Genomic DNA, 24478 nt, shown 5'->3' on the forward strand with positions numbered 1-24478 from the left:
ATATATATATATATATATATATATATATATATATATATCACCTGCAGATTGGGGAGCATCTCAAACCCATGGCGTTTTCAGAATATAAACTCTCTGGATGAACTGAAAAAAACCCGATGTAGCATACATAAAGAGGTATAGGATTCTTAAGCTGTTTTCTTTTAGGAAAAACAGATTCTCATTTCTATTTGAAGAACAGGTTTTAGTCTTCTATAACACTTACACAAGCAGTGTCCAATTTATAAACGTTATATTTTAAAAGTTTATTTCTAAATAATTTACTCATCATGTATTTTACTGTAGAAACAGTGATTTAAAAATTAAGATTCTTTGGTAGCTCACAAAAACTCCTTTTATGCATGCTGTAGCTGAACTATGTTAAAGGTACATAACTATCCTTCCTAGCACAGATACTGTTACTCACAGAACATATTTTCCTCTAGTGTAGCTGTAGCAGTAGGGGTGACTATTCCCTTTCCCTATTTTAAAAATACAATTTGTAAAGTTTATTATTAGGAAACATGAATACATGTTTAAAAAAAAAAAAGGGCTGTTTTGGGGGCAGCTGGGTAGCTCAGTGGATTGAGAGCCAGGCCTAGAGACAGGAGTTCGTAGGTTCAAATCTGGCCTCAGACACTTCCCAGCTATGTGACCCTGGACCAAGTCACTTGACCCCCATTGCCTACCCTTACCACTCTTCTGCCTTGGAGCCAATACACAGTATTGACTCCAAGATGGAAGGTAAGGGTTTAAAAAAAAAGGTGGGGCTGTTTGGTTTTTTTTTGTCTGAAATACATTGAATGATAATTCATGGCAGGATATATGCAGGCAATGATAAAATATTAAATAATAACCAAATTAAGAGGCCATAATTAAAAATGTTCAGTTTATAATCTACATGTTGTGGCAGAAATACATAATTTTCCTTCTTGAAGCTAATTGCCTTCAGAGAAAAGCTTTCTTAAGCCTCACTGTAAACTTAGTTATAAAACTTACAGAAAACAATGCCTTTCTGTGAATAAGCTTTTACCTATCACATAAAGCATTGTAAGTTTCTATATACAATTGTTGGAAGTTTCTTAAAGCCATGTCACATCCATCATTTAAAGTGCAAGCTACAAATATGCTGTACTCATAAGGAAGCATTCTGCCAAGTTAGAGTAATGGTTTTAGAGTTCCAGTCCAGAAGGGGAGAAGGCAAGAGGGCCCAGGAATCCTCAGTAGCAAAGAGACAGAATTTCTAGGTGTCTACAACTGTGTTATAAAGGAAAGAGTTTCAATAGTAGTAGTGAGTTCATTGATAAGAAGGTCATTTACAAGTAAAGAATATTCATAAATTGAGACCTGCCGAAGCACTTTTCCTTTTACTTTGGAGCTAAAATAAAACTTCATCCAAACCTCAAAATGAGGTACTAAAACTTTTCATTATTTTGGGATTCTTAAAGCACAGGCCTTGAAACACATCATTCCTAATATTTTTCATCACACTTTACCTTTGTATTTATCTCATACTCTTCCTTAGCCTTGAAGTTAATTTATGTGTTTGCCATTCTCCTAATTACATCCTTAACTAATCTTTAACTACTTGTATATTCTATTATTTGTATCCTCAGGGCCCTGCGTGGCATTTGTTGAATTGAACTGAGTATTTGAACCATCATAGTATGTGAGAAATAAGGGAAAACATAATATTTATCGTTAAAACTCTTAGAATGTGTATTTTGAAAATTCTACTAGAATATATTTCTGTATGAACACTAGAGATTGATTTGGTGCATAGGTTAGGGGTTTTTTATTCAGAGATGTGAGCAGAAGAAAAATGGGCTATTCTCTTAACTATATCATAGGGTGAGGGTATTTTGGTAGGAAATTTAATTATCTTGTAAACTCAAGAAAATATTCTTTCTCTGTTGTAAGCTGAAATTAGGTTATTATATATCATAGCCCCTTCTGGGATTTATAATTTTATTTTTCACTTTAATACCGACCATTACTTTTTGTTTTCATCATAGATTGCTTCAGTTGTGTCAACGAACTATGGCACTTCCCTTGGGGCGAGGAATGTTTACTTTGTTTTCATACCATCCAGTTCCAACAGAACCACTGCCTGTTCCTAAACTGAATCTAACTGGTATGTTGTGGGCTTAGAGGTCAGAAATAGGAGTAGAGGGTAGAAGTTGCAAAGACATACATTTAGTCTTTATGTTCCCTTTAATAAGGGAAATCTTATTAATAATTAGAGTTGTTTCACAGTGGGTGGGCTTGCTTTGGAAAGTAATTGTTTCCCTTGAATGAGAGTTCAAGCAAAGGGAAATAACTGCTTATCTATCTTGGAGTATAGGAGATGCTTAATCAGAAATAATCAGATTAGTTCAAACCCAGCCTCAGCCACTTCCCAGCTGTGTGACCCTGGGCAAGTCACTTGACCCCCATTGCCTACCCTTACCACTCTTCCACTTATGAGACAATACACCGAAGTACAAGGGTTAAAAAAAAAAAAAAAAAAAAAAAGAAATAATCAGATTAGGTGATCTCACTTGCAACTGATGTGTCTTGTAACCCTGACATATTAAGTTGTAGGTCTAATAAACAGTGATCTAATATTATGAATAAACACATCCCAAAGAATTCTTTTGGAATAAATTGAATTGGAAACAAAAGAAACATTTTCATTTTTTCCTTTTATGACTCACATTCTCAATTTTGTGTAACACAATTTATTAAAGTCATGAAAAACAATTACATGGAGGAGAATACAAGTCCATCTTCTTGTGTGTTATTTAGTATTGTGAATTTAAATGCAAAAAACCCATTCCAAATCAAAGTATTTCTAAAATGGTTAATTTTTCAAAAGCATCCTTTTCCTTCTATGATACTTTATGCTATTTCATAGTAATGATGAAAGACTTATCTATAGAATGCTATAGGGTTATTTTTGACAATAGAGTAAAAACATTCTTTAGTAATGATTTAAAACCAAAACTATAGATGATTATATTTAAAGAAAAAATAGTTTCTTTGTTATCTTAAATAAAATATTTATATTCTTTCTAAAGGCTTAACTTGTGTAATTGTATAATGGTATATCTTTTCATTCTTAATTAGGAAAATCAACTATTGTTTGATTCGATCAATACAATATTTGATAGTTGTTAAAATGATAATTTAATTCATTTTACTACCTTTCTACCTCCTAGAGATACTAGCAAGGCAATTTTCAAAAATGTTCTTTTTTTTCACTCAATTATAGTTTTCATTTTCAAACCTTCATTGAACTTAATCACTTTTATGTGATGTTAACTATCTTCACTTTAGCCAGAAATAATACTATTCATTCATGCTCTTAAGGATAATTGTTAAACTTTTAGTTGTAGAAGCATAAAATAGAACTTAAAGAAATAAAAATGGAAATTTATCATTGGTCCTCTGATGACAAACAGATCATCAGTAGTCCCATATTTGAAAAAATTTAACATTTAATCAGCTAGAATTTGTGCTTCATTGCCATAGCCTTTTAGAATCATTGATTACTGCTTACCAAAGAAAGGTATCAGTGTAGGACTTTAGTGAAGGACTATCACATTAACATTGTAATGACTCTTAAGATTTAGTGAATAACCTAATCTCAAAAATTCTAGTGAATGCTCTTGTCTACTAGTGTCTAAAAGCATGTATACACACACACACACACACACACACACACACACACACACACACAAAATATAACACACACAATATTATAATCAGGCCAAAAAATGTTTTTCCATATATACTTAATTTGCAGGTCTGTGGGTCATTCATATTGTGATTTCTTTTTTAATATCTATAGCTGATATTGCATTTCCTTTCCACAGTAAAAATTGATGACAACATGATTAGAATTTACACTAATTTTGTTAATCATGTATAGTAATATAAATTATCTTTTGGGCTTTGACATAGATCTTGACTTCTAGTGTTGATTGTTATTTGGGTTTTATTAAATATCTTGCTACTTGCTAGGATTTTGAGGGTCAGATTTTTGAATAAGAGTATTCATATAAGAACTTGTGATCAATCACATATTCCTTATGTTTCAACAGAAGTGAGCCTTTTTTAGTTTAACTCCCTTTGCCCCGATTTTAGACAAGTCAATTAATTTTGATAGCTTTTAATTTTTTGAGGGCTTACAGAGCCTTAACATGAATCTTAGTATTAAAGGGTTAGTAATATAGAACATAGAGAAGTCTGTACTATGATGGAGCTAAATTTAGCTTGTTTTGAGTAATTTTTTATTTTCCATTTTTAATATTAAATTTTATTTTGTTGAATAGGACGAGCTCCTCCTAGGAACACAACTGTGGACCTTAATAGTGGAAATATTGATGTACCTCCCAACATGGCATGTTGGGCTAGTTTTCACAATGGTGTTGCTGCTGGGTTAAAAATAGCACCTGCTTCTCAGATTGACTCCGCTTGGATTGTCTACAACAAGCCAAAGAATGCAGAATTGGCCAATGAGTATGCAGGCTTTCTTATGGCCTTAGGCTTGAATGGGCATCTTACAAAGCTAGCTACACTTAATATACATGACTATTTGACCAAGGTGAGAAACTGAATTCGAAAGAGAGAAACATGAACATCCATTTATTGTTGTTGTTGTTGTTTTTTTTTTTTTTGGCAACCACTGTGCCAAGCTGGATCACCCTAGAACATTATGTTGTTTGATCCCTAGAGTTTATGTGAAGGCTGTGTATTTTCTCCCTCATAAGTTCTTTTTTTTATTCTGAACTGTTTTAGGGCCATGAGATGACAAGCATTGGATTGCTACTTGGTGTTTCTGCTGCTAAGCTAGGCACAATGGATATGTCAATTACTCGGCTACTCAGCATCCATATACCTGCTCTCTTACCTCCAACTTCAACAGAACTTGACGTCCCTCACAATGTTCAAGTGGCTGCAGTGATAGGCATCGGCCTTGTCTATCAAGGGACAGCTCATAGGCACACTGCAGAAGTTCTGTTGGCTGAAATTGGTAAGGCGGTTCTTATCTGATCTTTATTAGCGTATTCATGTTGTATATAGCAAAATTAAAATAATGGTAAGATTAGAAAAATAAAGATAAATAAGAGGTGTACTTGAGAATGAATGTTTTTCTAATTCTAAAAATAGTCAACAAGGATTTTACTAAGTGCCTATTTATATGCCTACTTATATCCTTAGTACTGAGGATGCAAAAAAAGTCAAAAGGTATCCCTTGCTCTCAAAGTATATCGCTGCTAACTATATCAGGGTGTTCCTTTTACTAAAGCAGCTGAATCTTGTGATTATTTTAACACGTAAGGAATGTAACATAGTAGATAGAAAGTTGTCCTTAGAGTCAGGGAGACATGAGTTCAAATTCTGTCTCTGACATAAAACTGAATATATGTCCCAGAGCAAGTTACTTAACCCCTCAGTGCCTTAGGCAACTCTGTAAGATGCTGGCCTATATTGATGGGTAAAACAGATTTCCTCACCAGGAGAGCACATCATCAAATGAAATCATAGTTCCTTTTTCCTTCCCCCCCCCCCAACTAATTTATTTATAGATGTTAACCTGTAATATCTTTTTATAAAGAGGCAAATATGGTGTCATAGATACATAGATATGTTTAAGATATATTACTATGTGATAGCAAAAATAGCTTTAAACATATTTTAAAACTTAATTTAAATAAAATATAGAGGACAAAAATATTAAAGACACTTTAAAACTAATGCATCTTTCTGAATTTTTAATTTAACTGAATTTTTTCCATTAACTTTTTCACTCCCTCAAACTTTAAGGTTTCATGGGTCAGGGTTTGTAAGTGGCCCAAAATTTCAAATTAAAAGAATCATTTAGAGTTTTTCATTCCCTAATAATTTGACCAGGGTAAGCATCACTTGCCACTTACTGGCAAGAAATTTTGATTAGATCCATACATTAGTCATCAGCAATATTAACTCCTCTCTGTTAATTTTTAAAAATTGAATGCCTTAAAATTATTTACAATATTAAGATGTTAGAAGGGCTGTTTGAGACTTGTTTGTTTTTTTTTTTTAAAGGGCGCCCACCAGGTCCAGAAATGGAATATTGCACCGACAGGGAATCATATTCTTTAGCAGCTGGTTTGGCACTGGGCATGGTTTGCTTAGGGGTAAGCACTCTATTTTTCCTTACTTCTCAACACATTGCCTTGAAATTGTCATTAAAACAATAGTTTGTGCTATTGAGTCTTTCTTTGAACCCCACTCTATTTTATTACAGCAGCTTAATTCTCAACTCTCTTCATTTGTGGATTTTAAAGAAGTACAGAGTTTTAGTGGGAGAATTTCTTGAAATAAATATCAGACTTAAAGATTCTTTTCTTTACCGAAATTTAGTGTTTATCCTTAGAACAAGAGAACAGTAAAAGGGAGCTGGAGAGTCAGGACTCAAGGCATATAAAGCAAAATCCCCAAACCAGAAATGAAATTCATGAACACTTAGACATGAAAATCTTTTCACTGGTCATGGGTGGAGGGGTGAGGAGAACCAGAAAGAGCTAAAAGTATCTGGTGCTTATTGCCAGATATATAGTAGCTTCCTCTTCGCTTGTTTTATTTGCCTATATATATACCTATGTATGCTTACATAGGTTTATAAGCACACAAGTATGTATATGTATGTTTCTATACATACATTTATAATTACTCCACTTTTGTTGCAGGGTGAAATACAATGTTAAGTGGATAAATTCCAGATCCCCGCTGCTTAGTAACTAGAATAATAAATGAATTTGTTACAAGGCATTTCCACTCTGAAGGCCATTTCTCTGTCGTGGCCTAAAACAGAGCTTTGTAGTAAAACATGTCTGAAACACAGCTTTATAGTGAAACTTCAGTATATTTGGCATGACTATAAAATAATGGTATGTTCTTGCATGCTCTGGAAACACATTCATTTCTAGTCAGAGATTGTATTTGACTAGATTTTCATTTAAAAACCTTTCTAAATCAACAGCTTGAGTGTATTTTAAGTTAATTTAGTCAGCAGATCAACTGAACTTGTGGAAGACTAGAGCCCAGGAGAGAGACTAGTGCTAGTTATGTAAATCTGGGCATCATCTGCATAGAAAAACATGTGAGCCCATTGTAGTAATAGGATCGCCAGATAAGATAGTATAGAGCAAAAAACAGAAGTGGGCCCAGAATAGAATCTTGGGGGATTCTTATGGTAGTGGGCTTGACATGAATGAAGAACCAATAAAGGAGACTCAGAAGACCAAAAGTGGAATGAGCAATAGTCCTTCCTCTTAATGGGAGGTCTTCCTGAAAATATTAGATTATTATATATTAGAAATGCTGTAAAATTCTTGACCTGAGGTCTGTAAACTTGATTTTTAAAAATAATTTTGCAAACCTTGGGATCCTTAAGTTTCACTAGGCTTTGAGGGGAGAGAGGAGAGTCCACATGTCCATAGGGTCATGAAGAATCAAACATTACTGAACAACAGCAAATAGAGAGTTCTTGTTATTAGGGTATCATTTGTACTAAATGACAGTCGAGTCTTTTCTTTTCAGTATAGAGGTCTGAAGTTGAGTTTGTTTACTGAAGTGTTTGGGTATAGTGTCTAATTCATATAGCAGTATGATATTTAGTTCATTTCTTTCATTGGTATACATATAGCTTTTAATCACATAATATCTGTTTTAAAATGCCTCTTTTTTCCTTTTTTTTAAGCATGGTAGCAACTTAATAGGCATGTCTGATCTCAATGTACCTGAGCAGCTCTATCAGTACATGGTTGGAGGTCACAGGCGCTTTCAAGCAGGAATGCATAGAGAGAAACATAAATCTCCAAGTTATCAAATTAAAGTAAGTCTATAAAGTAAGGCTTTTTTAAATGGCGATATTTATTAACCCTTAAGTTACCATCATCATCATTAAGTTATCTTTGGGGAAATTATTGAAAATAAATATTTCTTGAATATTGAATATGCATGAATGAATTGGGGAATATATTAAATAGATAATTCCAACCAGAATCCAGGAAAAAAAATTTTTTATAACAGAAGTCATGTTTGGAGTCTTTTTTTTGTTTGTTTTTTGTTTTTTTGAGATTTATTTATTATCTTTTGATAGGAAGGTGATACAATCAATGTAGATGTGACTTGTCCTGGTGCAACTCTAGCTTTGGCAATGATCTATCTAAAGACTAATAACAGGTATTGATGTTTACAAATTTGTTTGTTTTTTTAAATTTCCTAAGTAAAACTTTGAAAAAAACTTTTATAACTATAATCATAAAGCTAAAAGAAAGCTCTTTTAATTCTTGTTCTATGAATGAATCCTTAATTATCTACACCAAGAATATATCATATATAAAGATTTCATCTATGGGTAATAAACTTTGAGTATTAATAACAAAAATCTAACAGTCTCCAAGTTCCTAAAAATTTTCAGATTCTAAAGTTTATAAAATTTCAGTTCTTGTATAGTTTATATCATTAGTAAAACAACATCATTTATTTTAAAGAATGTCCAAATTCTGCTTAATCATCTTATATACAAATACATGATTATTGTTTTAACTTAGCAAGGAAAAAAATATTTTTAGATAACACTGTTTATACTATTCCTCTGCCTGGAGGGCCTTCTTTTCTGTCTTCAAATTCATCCTTTAAGGTATATTTCAAATATTATCTTCTCCTTGAAACTTGTGCTGATCTTTCACAAATGAAAAACTCCTTTCTTCTGTTGGTCATGAGTTCCTCAAGAGCAGGGACTGTATCTTTAATTTTATATTTCTCTCAATGCCTGGCATTCTGCATTGCACACAATATATGGCCAAAAAATGTTCATTATTTTTTGTTGTTATTATTCATCAACTGCATTGCAGATAATACCCATGGTGCAGGAGTTTCTTTTACTGTGGGAAATTTCAGCTTAGCTGGTGTTATAAATAAAAATTAGTCTTGGAGTTACTTTACACACTGGGCACATAATATTTTTATGTTAGCAGCTTTAATGAAAATAAATTAGAATGTCTCTTCTATGAGTTTAATCAGTATCATTAGGTCATTGTAAGTTTAAATGGAAAAATGAGAGGATAGGTCATTTCAAGAGGTTTTTTCAATGTTCTGATACTTTTTTCCTCAATAATAATAAATCAGTCAACAGATAATGATAAAAACTGTGGGCACTATGCTAGGTACTGGGAATACAAAGAAAAAATGAAACACTGACTTCAAGGACCTTTTATTCCATTGGAGAATAGAATTAAAATGAAAACATGACAAAATTATCAAAATAATAAAACAGATATTTTGTAATTTAACATTCTTGATTTTGTTGCTTGTTTTAGAGATTAATAATTTGATTCAGTCCTTTGACTTACTGGTGTCATTCTGCTTAAATAGGTCTATTGCTGACTGGCTCCGAGCTCCTGATACAATGTATTTGTTGGATTTTGTGAAACCAGAATTCCTTTTACTTAGGGTATGGACTGTATATCTCTAAATCTAAAGTATAATGGAGGCAATGGTCATTGCCTCCAGTGTTCAACATGTGCATTCTTCCTGAAAACATTTCAATGGGCAATGTAAAGTTGCAACAATAGTAAAAAGGGATTTAGCTTGTTTTGCCAGTAATCTTATTACCTAATATTTGGAATAACTGTTATACTTCCCAGGTTATATAGAGCAACCTTTATTGCATCTTGTTTTTTCATTTTTAGTCCATTATTTTAATGGGAAGCATTATTTCAAAATATTGTCATTCTACTTAAGTTTGTTTCTATTTAAAAATATTGTTTAAAAAATGAGTCCTAAAGATGTTTAAGAATTAGTTGCCAGCCAGTTTTGATGAAATCTGCCATTTTAGAAGAGTTTTTGTGCTTAAATGGGGGAGGGGGGGGAACAGGTTAGTTGAGTATTGTTATTAAAATTTTCCTAAATTTATACTGAAGTATGCCTGAAAAGGGAATTAGTGTATAAGACGGTAGTCCACGTCTAGTCTTTAGTAAACCTAATTCTCACAAATCTGTTTTGGATCTTCCTTTCTTATGGTCAAGACATAAAATGCTAGATATCCCCACTGTTATTCTAAAATTCCATCCCCACCTTTTCTTGAGGGAGCAGTATAGGGTAGTGGAAAGAGCAATACTCACTGTGAACCTGGGCAATCAGCTTCATCTCTGCAACTTTCCTTCTCTATAGAATTAAGGGGATTGGATTTCTCTGATTCTGTAAATTCCCAATTTCTATTACCACCTGAAGAAAGGGATCATAAAGGCAATGTGCTTCCTGGCAATTATTCCTCTAGGTTGCACTAAAATGTATTCCTAAGATACATGCCACTAACATATTGCTAATCTATTAAGTGCTTTTACTTTGCAAATAAATAACTATCCCTGTTTCCAAAAAGCTATGAAGCAAACAAGAGGGAGTTTTGGGGGTACAAACTCTGATAATCTAAAGTTTATCAAAGGAATTGGTTATTAGAGAATATCAGAATGTCTTCTTAATTATTGTAATACTATTTCAAAACTGCATATTTGATTAACTTTGAATTTATTCTCACCCTTTTCTTTTTTAAGACCCTTGCTCGATGCCTGATTTTATGGGATGACATTTTACCAAATTCCAAGTGGGTTGATAGCAATGTTCCACAAGTAAGTATATTTGTTAAATTTGTTAAATTCTTGGTAGTGGTCGTTATTGCTCATACTTAACATAAAACTATAGTTTATAAAGTACATTTTTCACCACAAGCCTGTGACGGTAGCATAGGTATTATAATTTCCATTTTAGAATCAACTTAAGTAATGAAATCAGTTCTCTATAGGTTTCTGTTTTTAAAAAAACATTAATTTGCCAGGTAAAAGAAAGAAAGGATCATTGAGGTAAAAAAAATGATGTAAAGACAAAGATTGACTAGAAACTTAAAGAATCAGGATAAAGGAAGATCTTGGAGTTGAAACTTCCTGGCCTCCTAGAAGGGAATCACTATCTTTTGTGGGAGGGAATAATAAGATGATGATGATAATAGTGATAGTGATAGTTATAATAAAGGCACTTTGTAAAAGCTTTAAAAGTTTGTGATTTGATCCTCCCAGCAAATCTAGAGGGCAGGTAGTATTAATACCCCATTTCACAGTTGAAGGAACTAAGGCAACATGACTTGTCCACAGTTGTACTGCTAGGAAGTGTTTTTGACTATTTGAACTATCTGAACTCTAATCTTTTTGAGTTTAGACTCAGAACTCTATTTACTCCACCGCTAGCAGCCTCAAGAACTTGAATTTTGAATGGTAAGGTAGAAAGATAAAGGGTGAAGAGTGGGTGATGAACCTCAAATATACTCATAGATAAATAATAAAGGAATAATGAGAGATGAGGAGGAGAAACTGAGACTAAATTTATTTATGGACCAGATGACTGCAAAAAAAACCAGAGCTGTAATCATATAAACAGTCATTGCAGAAATCAGAATCACTAGGGAAATAAATGGGAACATTACATTGTGCTTAATGGACAATGAACCAGTATCAGTACTAAATATATGTTAGTGAAGTTGGAAATTCCTTTTTCTGATCATACTCTTGTCAATAATAATACATTCTAAAGTAATATGCAGATTTAGTTGCCATATCAATCCAACTACCAACAAGGTACTTTATATAGCTAAATTAACAACAGAATTCATTTTGAACAGCAAAAGGTCCAAAATCTTAAAAGAAATAATGAAAAAAGTAAGAATGATGGGAAACTACCACATCCAGATTTCCATTTATGTTATAGAGCAGTAGTTATCAAAACTCTTATGTTACTCTTTAAAAAACAGAAAAGTATTCTTCTAGAGTAGAGTAATAAAGAATAGTAATAGTAGAAGCTAGCATTTATAGAACCATTTAAAGTTTGCAAAGAGCTATGTGTATTATCTCATTTGAGTCTCAGAACAACTCTGTGAAATAACTATTATCCTCATATTATAGCAGGGCGTACTAAGATTGATTGAGACTGATTAACTTGTCCAGGGTCACATAGTTAGTAATTATCTAAGGGAAGATTTGAACTTAGATTTGGTTTTTTTTTTTGACTCAATATTCTGTCCACTGTACTGTGTAATTGCCCTTAAGATAAAGAAAAATAAAAAATAAAAAAAAGGACCCAGTAATCTAAAAAATTATAATTTTTTGCACCATTCTATACTACTGAGCTATTTTTTATCTATTTTGTATTTTGATCTACTTCTTAGATACAGTCTAATTCTAGAAACTAGCCCAGAGAAAAGCAACTTTCCAGTTAGCATATTAGGTTTTGAATTTTACTGTTTCTTCTTTTTCAGTGAGAATTGATTTTCCTAATCTTCAATTTCATCCCTAACCATATGGGCTCTTGTTTCCTTAAAAAAAAACAAAACCTTTTAGTTTTAAATTGAGGGAAATACTTATTAAACCCCCAAACCAATATTCTTTTTGGAATTCAGGTTTGGATTTAATAATCATGTATCCTTAAATTTGTTAAGAATCTAGAAGATCAAACCAATGAGATTAAAATTTGGGTACTATGATAAAGGCAGCTAAATGGCTCAATGGATAGAGTGTTGGGCCTGCAATCAGGAAGACCTGAGTTCAGATATGGCATCAGACACTTCATACCTGTGTGACCCTGCCTGACAAGTCACTTAACTTCTGATTGCCTGCGGAAGCATCCACAGAAGAAGAAAATGGCAAATCACTTGAGTATTCTTGCCAAGAAAACCCTATGAACAGCTACGGTCCATGGGGTCCTAAAGAGTCAAATATGGCTGAATGGCTGACAACAACACTATTATAAGATGATTTGAAAAGCCTTCTAATATATTTAAATAAATACATGATATTCATATCTTACTTTTTACATCACTTAAATGTGTAAGTAGAATACCAATCACATATGTCTAAGGATAATTATTTTATATTTTACAGATCATAAGAGAAAATAGTATATCTCTTAATGAAACTGAAATACCAACCTCAGAGGATCTGAACTTGGAGACACTGGCGTAAGTGCTATAATATGAAGAAGAATTGAAAAACCTAATGCCTATCAGATGCATACTCTATTTTATAAATTTAATTTTACTTTTTTTAATAAATGAAAATCCACCTTCTCCCCTTCCCACTTTATCCCCATCCATTGAAAAAGAAAAAGAAAACTAAACCCTTTTAACAAATATTCATAGTAAAATAAAATAAATTCCTGTATTTTCCATGTACAAAAAATAAAGGATACATACTCTTTAAAATATAGCATGTAAAAACATATGACTGAAGAATAAATGTCATATCCACTGAGCATAGGCATACCCCCTCATGACACTGTGGCCTTTTTCTTTTTTTTTTTAATTTTTTAAAAATGTTTAAACCCTTACCTTCCATCTTGGAATCAATACTGTGTATTGGCTCCAAGGCAGAAGAGTGGTAAGGGCTAGGCAATGGGGGTCAAGTGACTTGCCCAGGGTCACATAGCTGGGAAGTGTCTGAGGCCAGATTTGAATCTAGGACCTCCTGTCTCTAGGCCTGACTCTCAATCCACTGAGCCACCCAGCTGCCCCCTTCTCTTTTGCCTTTATACTGTCTCATATGGGTATCTTATCAGCTCCTGTTGATTAAATGGTCATTTCTATGCTGATTTCCAGATGAACATATTCAGTCTTAAGTCTTTTTTATGAGCTCTTGTCCTACTCTTCATCAACTCTTTTGGACATCCTGAACATTGTAGGCATGTCTATAGTCATTTCAAATTCATCATGCCCAAAATACAACTCATTATTTTTCTCCCAAGTCCTCTCCTCTTTACATCTTTCCTGTTGTCGTAGACTCCAGTCACTGGGCTTACAAATTTGATGTTATCCTCACTTGTACTTATTCCACTAATTTCATCTCTGTCAGTCAATCTTTTGTCAAATCTTGTTGTTTCTGTCTTCACAACATCTCTTCTCTATGTCCCCTTTTCTCCATTGACACAATCATGCATTGTGAGGAATTTGTCCAGACCACATGAAAAACCATTAAGGCAGAGTTCTGAGCCAAAAGCTATTTATTAAAGGATCCCAGCCTCCTTTAATTAATAGGACCCCAGACCTTCCACATAAACTGAGACAGATTTTTATAACCCATAGTTTACAAATGATATAGATGGTACAGAATAGGATACAAAATCATAGGCTCACAGAATTTCTCCACCCCTCCACCCTCAACTCTCCTCTTGGCCCCTTACCTGGGAGGAGACCTGTCAGTTCATTACTCTGTAACCATTGGCCAAAGTGGGTTATTTGGGTGGGCAGAAAATGACAAAGGGCCAAGGGTCTCCTAAAATAATCAGGGGTTTTTCCATAGGGGCTTATGACACTTCTATCATGTGAGATTTCAATGGTTGGGCCTAAGGTTGAAGTCCAAAGGTCATAATCATAAGACCATATGAGTGAAGGTCCTCTAGTTAGCATTTTGTGAAATGATAATTTGTTCAAACTAGTCTAAGGGTCTAATATAAGAAAGAGGGTCTTTCATTCAAGCAGAGTGTGTGTGTGTGTGTGTGTGTGTGTGTGTGTGTGTGTGTGTGTGTGTACATATCAATATGCATGTATGTCTATAGACAGTAAAACACTACATAAATGCCATCCTCCATACAACTGCTAGAAGCAATCCTCCTGTGGCTTCCCCATTACTTGAACAATCATATGTAAAGTCCTCTTTTTGACATTTAAATCCCTTTACAATTTGATACCCTCTTATCATTCCAGGCTTCTATCCTTTATTCCCTTCTGCTTGCTCACCAACCCAGTGTCACTGGCCTACTTGCATACAACATTCCCTTTCTTGACTCCAGAAATGGAGCACAGCCTTTTCAACAGCAGCAAGCAGGAGTGAAATGTATACAGTGAGCACCTTGTCAATCTGAAACAGATAGCACACGAAGGGAAGAGCATTGTAATATAAGATTGAAGAGGTAGGAGGGAGCCAGATTGTATTTAGCTTTTTTTGTTGTTGTTCTTAAAACCCTTACCTTCTGTCTTAGAATCAATACTGTGTATTGGTTCCAAGGCAAAAGAGCAATAAAGGCTAGGCAGTGGGGGGTTAAGTGACTTGTCCAGGGTCACACAGCTAGGATGTGTCTGAGGCCAGATTTGAACCTAGGACCTCCTGTCTCTAGGCTTGGCTTGCTATGCACTGAACCACCTAGCTGCTTCCCTGTCAGCTTTAATGACAATCTCTTTACCTTCCTTTTACTTAATTACCGAATAGTCCATATTTGTTAACCATCATTTTTTTTACTACCAGCTCATCAGTAACGACTTGGCCTTTACTCAAATCTTATCCCTTTTGATTTCTCCAGTGACCTTGTTAAGGTTTATCTTCTCTTTCTTCTCTTTCTCTCTTTTCTTGGCATTGAAAAACTGTATTTTCCTGACCTTCCTATCTTTCTGGTAGCACTTTTGCTTGTCACTATTCTTTCTCTTAATTCTTAGAAGCTGAATTTTTCATGGTCAATTATTTAACTTCTTGCCAAATTACTCATGTTGATCGTAAAGCTAGTTATAACCTCTTTGCATATGATTCTTAAATCTCTGTCTCTGGCTCAAACCATTCTGCTGAATATACAGATGAGCATTTCCATAAGTTAGCCAGATATTTCTATTTTAATATTTTGCCAAGCCCTTTAACTCTAGTTTTACTGAAAACCGAACCCAGTTCTTAACTAGACCATGCCTTTGTTCCTGGTTTTCCTATTTCTGTTTTTGCCACCATCATTTTTAATTTGTTAACTCATGCTTGAAATCTTGGGGTCAGGATATTTTGAGGTTTACATTTTTAGTATAGGAATTTGCTATTTTTCAATTCATGAAAAATAGTGAAAACCACCAGGTCATATCTTGCTAGATATTTGGTGGTGCTCTACTTTTACAATCTGTGGTGATATGTTGTACTTTGTCCACCATTGCTTTTTATATTCTACCTTCCTCACTAATCACCATCTTTTTGAATTCTTGTAGCATTTTTTAAATAAATTTTTAAAATTAGAAAAAATGAGATAATCTTGTCCAGTGTCTTTATTCTACATATTAGTTAACTGAGTCCCAAAAGGGTCAAATGACTTTGCGTAGCTAGTTAGAAAGAGGGCTGGTAGTAGATCTTGTGTTTCCTGACCTTACTCTGACCAGTATATTTTTCTATATATAAAAATGTTTATATCTCTTTTGTTTCACTTTTGCATTATACCTTATAGTATGCATTTTTGTATGTACACTTAATTTACCCTACTAAACACTAAGTTCTTTGTGCTCAAACATTGCAATGCTCAATTTTTTCTATCACTGTTGAGTCTTAAACAGTAACTTTCACTTAATATGGGTATGTAGTTTATATTTGTTGAATGGATAGAACAATAAAATATCATAGCAAAAGCATTTATTACTATTTTAACAAAGAAGATATTAAATCCAAGTAAACTTTTAAAGTATAATGTAATTTAAAATTGTTTAAGTTTTTTCTTCCTCTGTTTTTAGGCAAGCACATGTCTATATAATTGCTGGAGCTTGTTTGTCTCTGGGTTTTCGATTTTCTGGATCAGAAAACTTAGCTGCATTTAACTGTTTGGTAAGAAGCTTCTCTTTTTGCCCTATTCCCAGATAATTTTTTAAATGTCATTAAAATTTTTTAAATTTTGTGCTTTACCTTTTTTTTTTTTAGTACAAGTTTGCAAAAGATTTTATGAAGTGTTTGTCTGCACCCACAGCTTCAGTGGTAAGTTTGTTATTCCTTTAGAAATGTAATGAAACCATATTTTAATAATGCACATTCATTGGAATAAAGAAAAAACTTAGTGATACTTTATTGCTACATTATTATAACTTCAAAATTACAGTTTAGAATGAGTTGCTTAAGTTGTGGCTGGATTTTTCTTTGTTTTTGTTAATTGGGCTGCGGTTAGGTAGGTTATAAATTCTTATGGAAAGGGAATAAATAAGGAAATGCCTTACATCTGCTCTGTGCAGGCTCATGTGATGCTAATTTATATTACTTCCTATAGTTTAAATTATCTTTCCCAAATAATTAAATTTAATGTGCATTTATTAAGCATCCACTGTATATCTGGCAGGGTTCATTCAAGATATGCTGCTTGTTCTTTAGGATTTTCTAATCTGTTGACCAAGTGACAATGCCATGTTTCCTAGAAAAATTCCATAAATTTGTAATTTTCTAATGTTGACTAATTTGGATGTGATTACAAGGAAGTACAGCAACAGTAATTTAATACTGTGACTTTTTGTACCTCAAGACAGGTCATTATAACCTAGAAACTTGCCTAAGTGTTGTGCTGCTCTCTCTTGCCATGGTCATGGCTGGCTCTGGAAACCTCAAGGTTCTCCAGCTTTGTCGTTTTATGCACAAGAAGACAGGTGGAGAAATGAACTATGGTTTCCATTTGGCTCATCATATGGCTCTTGGACTTCTCTTTTTAGGAGGAGGCAGGTAATAATTGTAATTTTTCAAAATACTTGTTCCTGAAAGAAAATAATTTTTATTCTTTTTTGTTTATCAATAAGCATGTTATTTTAGTGTTGGCAATGAACTACAAATAATTTCCATAGTTCTAATTAGATGATTTTTTTTAAACCTGGGTTTTAGTCTCCAGAAAGCAGACTTCTTATGTTCAACAGCATACACACACACACACACATACACACATACACACACACACACACACACACACAGAAGTCTACTTATATGTATTAGAATTTTGAATTATACTCATTTTGTAAAGGAAATTATGATGCATTATTGGATATTTGCCTGTCAGCTATTTATTTAAACCAAGAATTATAGTTTGAAACCCTTAACTTTATCAGAATGAAAGATGAGAACTGATTTTTGTGGTTGTTTCCAAAAACAAACAAACAAACAAATAAATAAATTGATAGATAAATGAATAAATAAATAAAGGAGATTAGAGAATATCCATACTTTTGAACATATTTTCCTTTTATTGTGATTCCTATTTTTGTGGTCTTAAATAAAATCTTCTGATATGCTAAAGGAAGATTAAAAAAAAGTTGTATAACATTTATTTTATGGCAGAAAGCAAGGGAAAGGAATTATTATAGCTAGTCGATCTATCTACTTATTTTCTAATAAAATATTCTTATAATTATATATTAAATAATGCCATCTCATAAAAGAAAATAGATCTAGCTTTAAATGAATACCAAAGTAAAAATCTCTTTGACCTGATGGACCCATAAGAGAATTTTATCAAACTTTTAAAAAACAGTATATACCTATATGCATCACAAATTATTCTAAAAAATTGAGAAAATATAAAACAATATGGGAGAGATTAGGTTTAGATCAACATCTCACATCGTAAACCAAGATAAATTCAGAATGGGTGAATGACTTGAATATAAAGAAGGAAACTGTAAGTAAATTAAGTGAACACAGAATAGTATACTTGTTAGATCTCTGGGAAAGGAAAGATTTTAAAACCAAGCAAGAATTAGAAAAAATTACAAAATGTAAAATAAATAATTTTGATTATATTAAATTAAAAAGGTTTTGTACAAACAAATACAATACAACCAAGATCAGAAGGGAAACAACAAACTGGGGAAAAATCTTTATAACAAAAAATTCTAACAGAGGTCTAATTACTCAAATATACAAGGAGCTAAATCAGTTGTATAAAAAATCAAGCCATTCCCCAATTGATAAATGGGCAAGGGACATGAATAGGCAATTTTCAGATAAAGAAATCAAAACTATCAATAAGCACATGAGAAGGTGTTCTAAATCTCTAATAATTAGAGAAATGCAAATCAAAACAAATCTGAGGTATCACCTCACACCTAGCAGATTGGCTAAAATGAAAGAAGGGGAGAATAATGAATGCTGGAGGGGATGTGGCAAAATTGGGACATTGATGCATTGCTGGTGGAGCTGTGAACTGATCCAACCATTCTGGATGGCAATTTGGAATTATGCCCAAAGAGTGCTAAAAGAATGCCTGCCCTTTGATCCAGCTATTACCATTGCTGGGTTTGTACCCCAAAGAGATCATAGATAAAAGGACTTATACAAAAATATTTATAGCCGCACTTTTTGTGGTGGCAAAAAAACTGGAAAACGAAGGGATGCCCTTCAATTGAGGAATGGCTGAACAAATTGTGGTATATGCTGGTGATGGAATATTGCTGTGCTCAAAGGAATAATGAACTGGAGGAATTCCATTTGAACTGGAAAGATCTCCAGGAATTGATGCAAAGTGAAAGGAGCAGAGCCAGAAGAACATTGTACACAGAGACTGATATACTATGGTAAAATCGAATGTAATAGACTTCTGTACTAGTAGCAATGCAATGACCCAGGATTTATGGTAAAGAATGCTACCCACCTTCAGAGGAAGAACTACAGGAGAGGAAACACAAAAGAAAAACAACTGCTTGAACACATGGTTGATGTGGACATGATTGGGGACGTAGACCCGAAACGATCACACTAATACAACTATCAATTATATGGAAATAGGTCTTGATAGATGACACATGTTAAAAAATGGTAGAAATGCATGTTGGCTATGGTGGGGGACGGGGATTGGAGGGGTGAAGGGGAAAGTAAGAACATGAATCATGTAACCATGGCAAATTTTTCTAAAAAATTAAAAAAAATACAAAAAATGAAAATTAACATATTCTCTCCCATGGACACAGAACAGGAATAAAAATCAATGCAACTTCAAAAAAAATTGAGAAAATATCCTGCCAGAATTCTTTTATGACACAAATACAGTCCTAATGCCTAAACCTAGGAAAGGTAAATTACTATAGGCCAATGTCATTAATTAACATTGTTTCAGAAATTTAAAAGTAAATCCTAAGAGACTATAGTGATTTATCCAAAAAAATCATTTACCATAATCCCAAGATGCAAGGAAGGATCAGTATTAGGGGAAAAATTAACAGAATTATTCATTAAAAACCAAAACATCCAAAACCATATGCTCATCTCAGTAAAGCAGAAAAAACCTTTGACAAAGTTCATCCCTCTTTTTTGCTAAAAAACCCTGCTAAATATAGTCATAGAGGTATCTTTTTTGAAAATATAAAACAAAAAAAGAAGCATTATATGCAATAAAGATACACTGGAACCTTTTATAAGAAATTCATGAAAAATAATTGTTTCACTTGTTTTTTTGTTTAATTAAATATCCAGAATTTTTGATAATGTGATTTCATTTTCCTTCATGTATGCATCTCTATATGTTTTGCTGAAGAAGGCTTACTGAAGTTTTAAAAGACTTTTATTCTTGTATGTGGTATGTTAGAATGTAGGAGTAGATAAAATTACTACACTTCTTTTAACATTTGTAATGTTCTTTGAGTTCATATTAGAGAAAAGTGAAAAACTTGAAAATGGAAAAGTGAAAAATATTATCCTTGGAATCTTGCCTCTTTAATCTAGGTGACCAATTAGTTGACTTTGTTTAACTAATTCTAAAGTGTCTTTTTCTTAAGGAAAAAGCTTTTGTTAACTTGAAGCATATTCGTGCATTTAATTAGTCTTCCAAATTGCCTCAGAATCCAAACTTTGAGATTTTCAGCAGTGACTTCAAACTGGGTTCAGCAGCAAGAATTATAAGGCCTCTATTCTTTTCTTACAGGTATTCTTTGAGTACTTCAAATTCTTCTATTGCTGCTCTTCTTTGTGCACTTTATCCTCACTTCCCAGTTCATAGCACTGATAATAGGTAAGTTTGATGATTTTATTTAGTATCCTATTTCATGAATTCTTTTAAAGTACATTTTGAAATATGAAAATAATAGTATTGGGGGCAGCTGGGAAGCTCAGTGGATTGAGAGAACCAGGCTTGGAGAGCCCGGGAGGTCATAGGTTCAAATCTGGCCTCAGACACTTCCTAGCTGTATAACCCTGGGCAAGTCACCTAACCCCATTGCCTAGCCTTTACCACTCTTCTGCTTTAGAATCAATACACAGTATTGATTCTAAGGCAGAAGGTAAGGGTTTTTTTTTTACTTGCATTATTGCTTAGAATTTGAAGAGTCATTTCTTTTTTCTTTTTACAAGTTTACTTTCCCATATCTGATTTTATTACCTTCCTTCAGGGTTTCAAATCCTAGGGTTTATGGATAGATTTCAGGAGGTCTGTAAACTTGGATAGAAAAAAAGTGACATCATTATTTCAAAATAATAAATTTCCTTTGTAATCTTACTTTTTTTATTTAAAAGCATTATTTTAAGAACAGATTCATCCATACACAAAAAGATTAAAAATTTCAATCTTAATGGCTATTAAGAGCATAATGTCAAAGTTAAAATTATAGATTCGTTTCCTAATTAGCCCTTTTGTGCATTTGGTTACTACTATAAAAAAAACTATGTAAAAAAAAGTTAGAATACATATTGTACTAATGCTGGGTTAAATAGATTTCATCTTTGCATTTTAAAAGTCTCATAACTTTGCTATCGCTATGATGGTTTTCAAATTTTAAAAAGATTTCATATTTTAAATGTCCTAAAGGAAGTTTTTGGAATTCATTTTCTAGTGATTTTTCTTTTTAGCCACATATGGCCAAATAGTTATCTTTCATTTTTAACTTTCATTTTAAAAAGCAATATTTTAGGCTGTTGGATAACATTAAATTCTGCTTTCTGTATTTATATTTCATCTTCTCTACTACAATGATTGTGTATGTATATCTTTACAATTATATATGTTTATCATATTGAAAATGTATTCAGTTTATCCTCAAATATCTAATAAGAACTGCTCTCAGAAGGAAAAATATATGCATACCATATTATTACCTGGTTCCTTAAAATACCAAATAAAAGGATATGAGAATGACCCATTATTTTCTATTATTTATGGGCATGAATATACTTTTCCTTTTGAGATCAGTCCTTACTCCCTCCTAGCTCTTTATTGTTGGTAGCTTTGTATTCTACTGGTGGTTCCTATTTGTCATGAATAATCTTCGAATAATCTATTTGTGGATAACAAGAATTGATTATGATGTGAAATCTTTATAAGTATCTTATGCCCAAGTAGCCAGATTTTCTTTATACAGGCTTAGTATGAACAGAGTTGATTTATAGTTTCAACAGGTTTTGAAATTGCCTCTTTAAAAATGACACTTTGGAGTGGTATTAGATTTAAAGGAAGTAATGTTCTTGTTTAACTCATGGAAATATGGTCTAAAATAAGTACTACTTTTCTAATACAAGAAATAACCTAAATTTATTTACTCCTTTGAAGGTAACTAGCAAATTCAGACCCTGTTGAAGTAAAACCATTCCACTTTGGGGTCACCACCCCATAAATAATAATATCTTATAGTTTTTAGAAATGATAACAAGTCTGTTAACTTATGTTTCATAAATCACAGTACATTAAACGTAGATAAACATCGTTTACTTTTATCAAATGAAACTTTTTAAATAGTGCTCATTCTACCATTTTGCTGGAAAAAACCTTGGAGATATCCAATGTCATGGCTTCATTTTACAAATGAGGAAACAGAGGCCCATATACATTCAGTGACTTGCCCAAGGAGACATAGGGAGTATATAGCCTCACCTGGATTTTGTCCCTGGACTTTTGATTGAATCCAATCATTCATCTCCCTGATTCAAATAAAGGCATACCTCATTCATATAATAAGTGGCTAGTAATGAGAAGCAGCCTATATAAATTTTTTAAATCATTACTTTTACATGTTTCACTGAGATTGCATGATTCTCTTCTAGTTCTAATTAATGGTTCTCTTGCAGTGTTCTCTGTCATCAGGTTCAATTTAAACTTAATTACCCATGTGCACAGTGACACACTCATTAAAAAATAAGGGTATTAGGTTTACCTTTTTCAAAACCAGGGTTCCTTTTGCAATATCAAAACCAGGTTCTGAGAGAGATTCCTTCAACTTTACCTCTCATCCCTCTCATTGACCTCTCTCCACCTTAGCAGTCTACCTGTGTCACATGTCTTATACCAGTCACTTCTCTACTCTCACAGTGATGACCTCTTTCCTAGACTATTATGGTAGCTTATACTTGGACTCCCAACTTCCAGTCTCAATTCTTTTCCAATACTATCTTCTAAATAGCAGCCTTAAGAATCTTCCTGAAGCATGAGCATGACCTTGTTGCCTTTGCTTAGATTCCCTGTGGCTTCTAGAATAAAATTAAAATTGTTCCTATTGGCGTATGCAGCTCTTCTCAGGTAGCCTCCAGCTTGACTTTCCAGACTTATTTACTATTACTCCTCTTAATGTGGTCTCTGTTCCAGCCAAACTTACCTGTCACCTCTTTGTCAAACATCTCTTGCCTCCCCGCCTTAGCATATGCTGGCCTCCATGCCTGACATGTTTTCTTTTCTTACCTTTGCCTCTTAGAACTCTTGGGTTTCTGCAGAACTCAACTATTGGAAACCTTCCCTGATCCCTCTAGATGTTAGTATTCGCTCCCTTCTTGGATTATATTGTATTTTTGTATTTAAATGGTCTTCAAGGCAGGGACTGGTTTTTTTTTGTTTTTTTTTTTTTATATCTTTAGTAACTAGAACAATACTTTACCCATAATAAGTTCCTAATAAGTGGATTGAACTGAATTGAACTGATTTTGTATTAGTTTGATAATTACTTTTTATAATATATTTTGAAATTAGGTAGCACTAAATAAATCACCCTTGCTCTTGTTATAAAAATGTTTTTTGATGTTCTTTTCCTCTCATTACTTCATGTGAATTTTATTGTTGTTTGGGTCCAATTCTAATACATATCCACCATTGGCAATTTGATTGGTAGAGAAGTAAATCAATAGATTCATTTGTGTATTGCCGTCATTTTTAATATATTAATATAGTTGAACTATGTATACTAAATGTTTCTAATTAATTACATCTTTTATTTTTCTAAACATCATTTTATAGTTGTATTTGTAGAAGATCTTGGCTTATTTGAATAGATTCGTGAATACATTAATGTATTTTGCTGTCTAAAAAAGATCATATCTTCCTCTTGGACTATTACAATGGACACTTCACTGGTCTCCCTGTCTCAAGTCTTTCCCCTCTCTAATCCATCCTCCACAAAGTTGCCACAGTGAAAACTCCACACCTGGATCCCAACCTATCTTACAGCCTTATTCTACAATACATAATTCCAGTCCCAAAGTCAAGAGTCGGGCAAATTGACTTTCTCTCTGTTTTTTTATGCATGATGTTCACATTTCCTCTCTGCTTTTTTCTGGCCTTTCTCCCATGCCTAGAATGTATTCTGTCCTCACTTCCACCTCATAGAATCCTCCCCATAGCTCAGCTTCTACACCTTCTCAGCTTCTTTTTTTTTTTTTTTTTTTTTTTTTACATTTATTAATATTCATTTTTAACATGGTTACATGATTCATGCTCCTCCTTTCCCCTTCACCCCCCG

At 33.1% G+C, this 24478-nt stretch overlaps 1 protein-coding gene across 1 annotated transcript in view; it reads left to right on the forward strand.

Moving 5' to 3' along the window:
- ANAPC1 (anaphase promoting complex subunit 1) overlaps window positions 1-24478 on the forward strand; it is a 122633-nt gene that overhangs the window by 65809 nt on the left and 32346 nt on the right. The window contains exons 26-39 of the mRNA XM_044659509.1: window positions 1268-1312; window positions 2009-2131; window positions 4314-4585; window positions 4780-5014; window positions 6070-6161; window positions 7727-7861; window positions 8129-8211; window positions 9406-9484; window positions 10584-10658; window positions 12957-13033; window positions 16538-16628; window positions 16722-16775; window positions 17311-17504; window positions 20689-20775. Of these exons, the coding sequence (XP_044515444.1) occupies window positions 1268-1312; window positions 2009-2131; window positions 4314-4585; window positions 4780-5014; window positions 6070-6161; window positions 7727-7861; window positions 8129-8211; window positions 9406-9484; window positions 10584-10658; window positions 12957-13033; window positions 16538-16628; window positions 16722-16775; window positions 17311-17504; window positions 20689-20775 (1642 nt within the window). The remainder of the gene's footprint in view (window positions 1-1267; window positions 1313-2008; window positions 2132-4313; window positions 4586-4779; window positions 5015-6069; window positions 6162-7726; window positions 7862-8128; window positions 8212-9405; window positions 9485-10583; window positions 10659-12956; window positions 13034-16537; window positions 16629-16721; window positions 16776-17310; window positions 17505-20688; window positions 20776-24478) is intronic.

Source organism: Gracilinanus agilis, chromosome 2, assembly GCF_016433145.1.
Source record: "Gracilinanus agilis isolate LMUSP501 chromosome 2, AgileGrace, whole genome shotgun sequence".
Classification (NCBI taxonomy): domain Eukaryota; kingdom Metazoa; phylum Chordata; class Mammalia; order Didelphimorphia; family Didelphidae; genus Gracilinanus; species Gracilinanus agilis.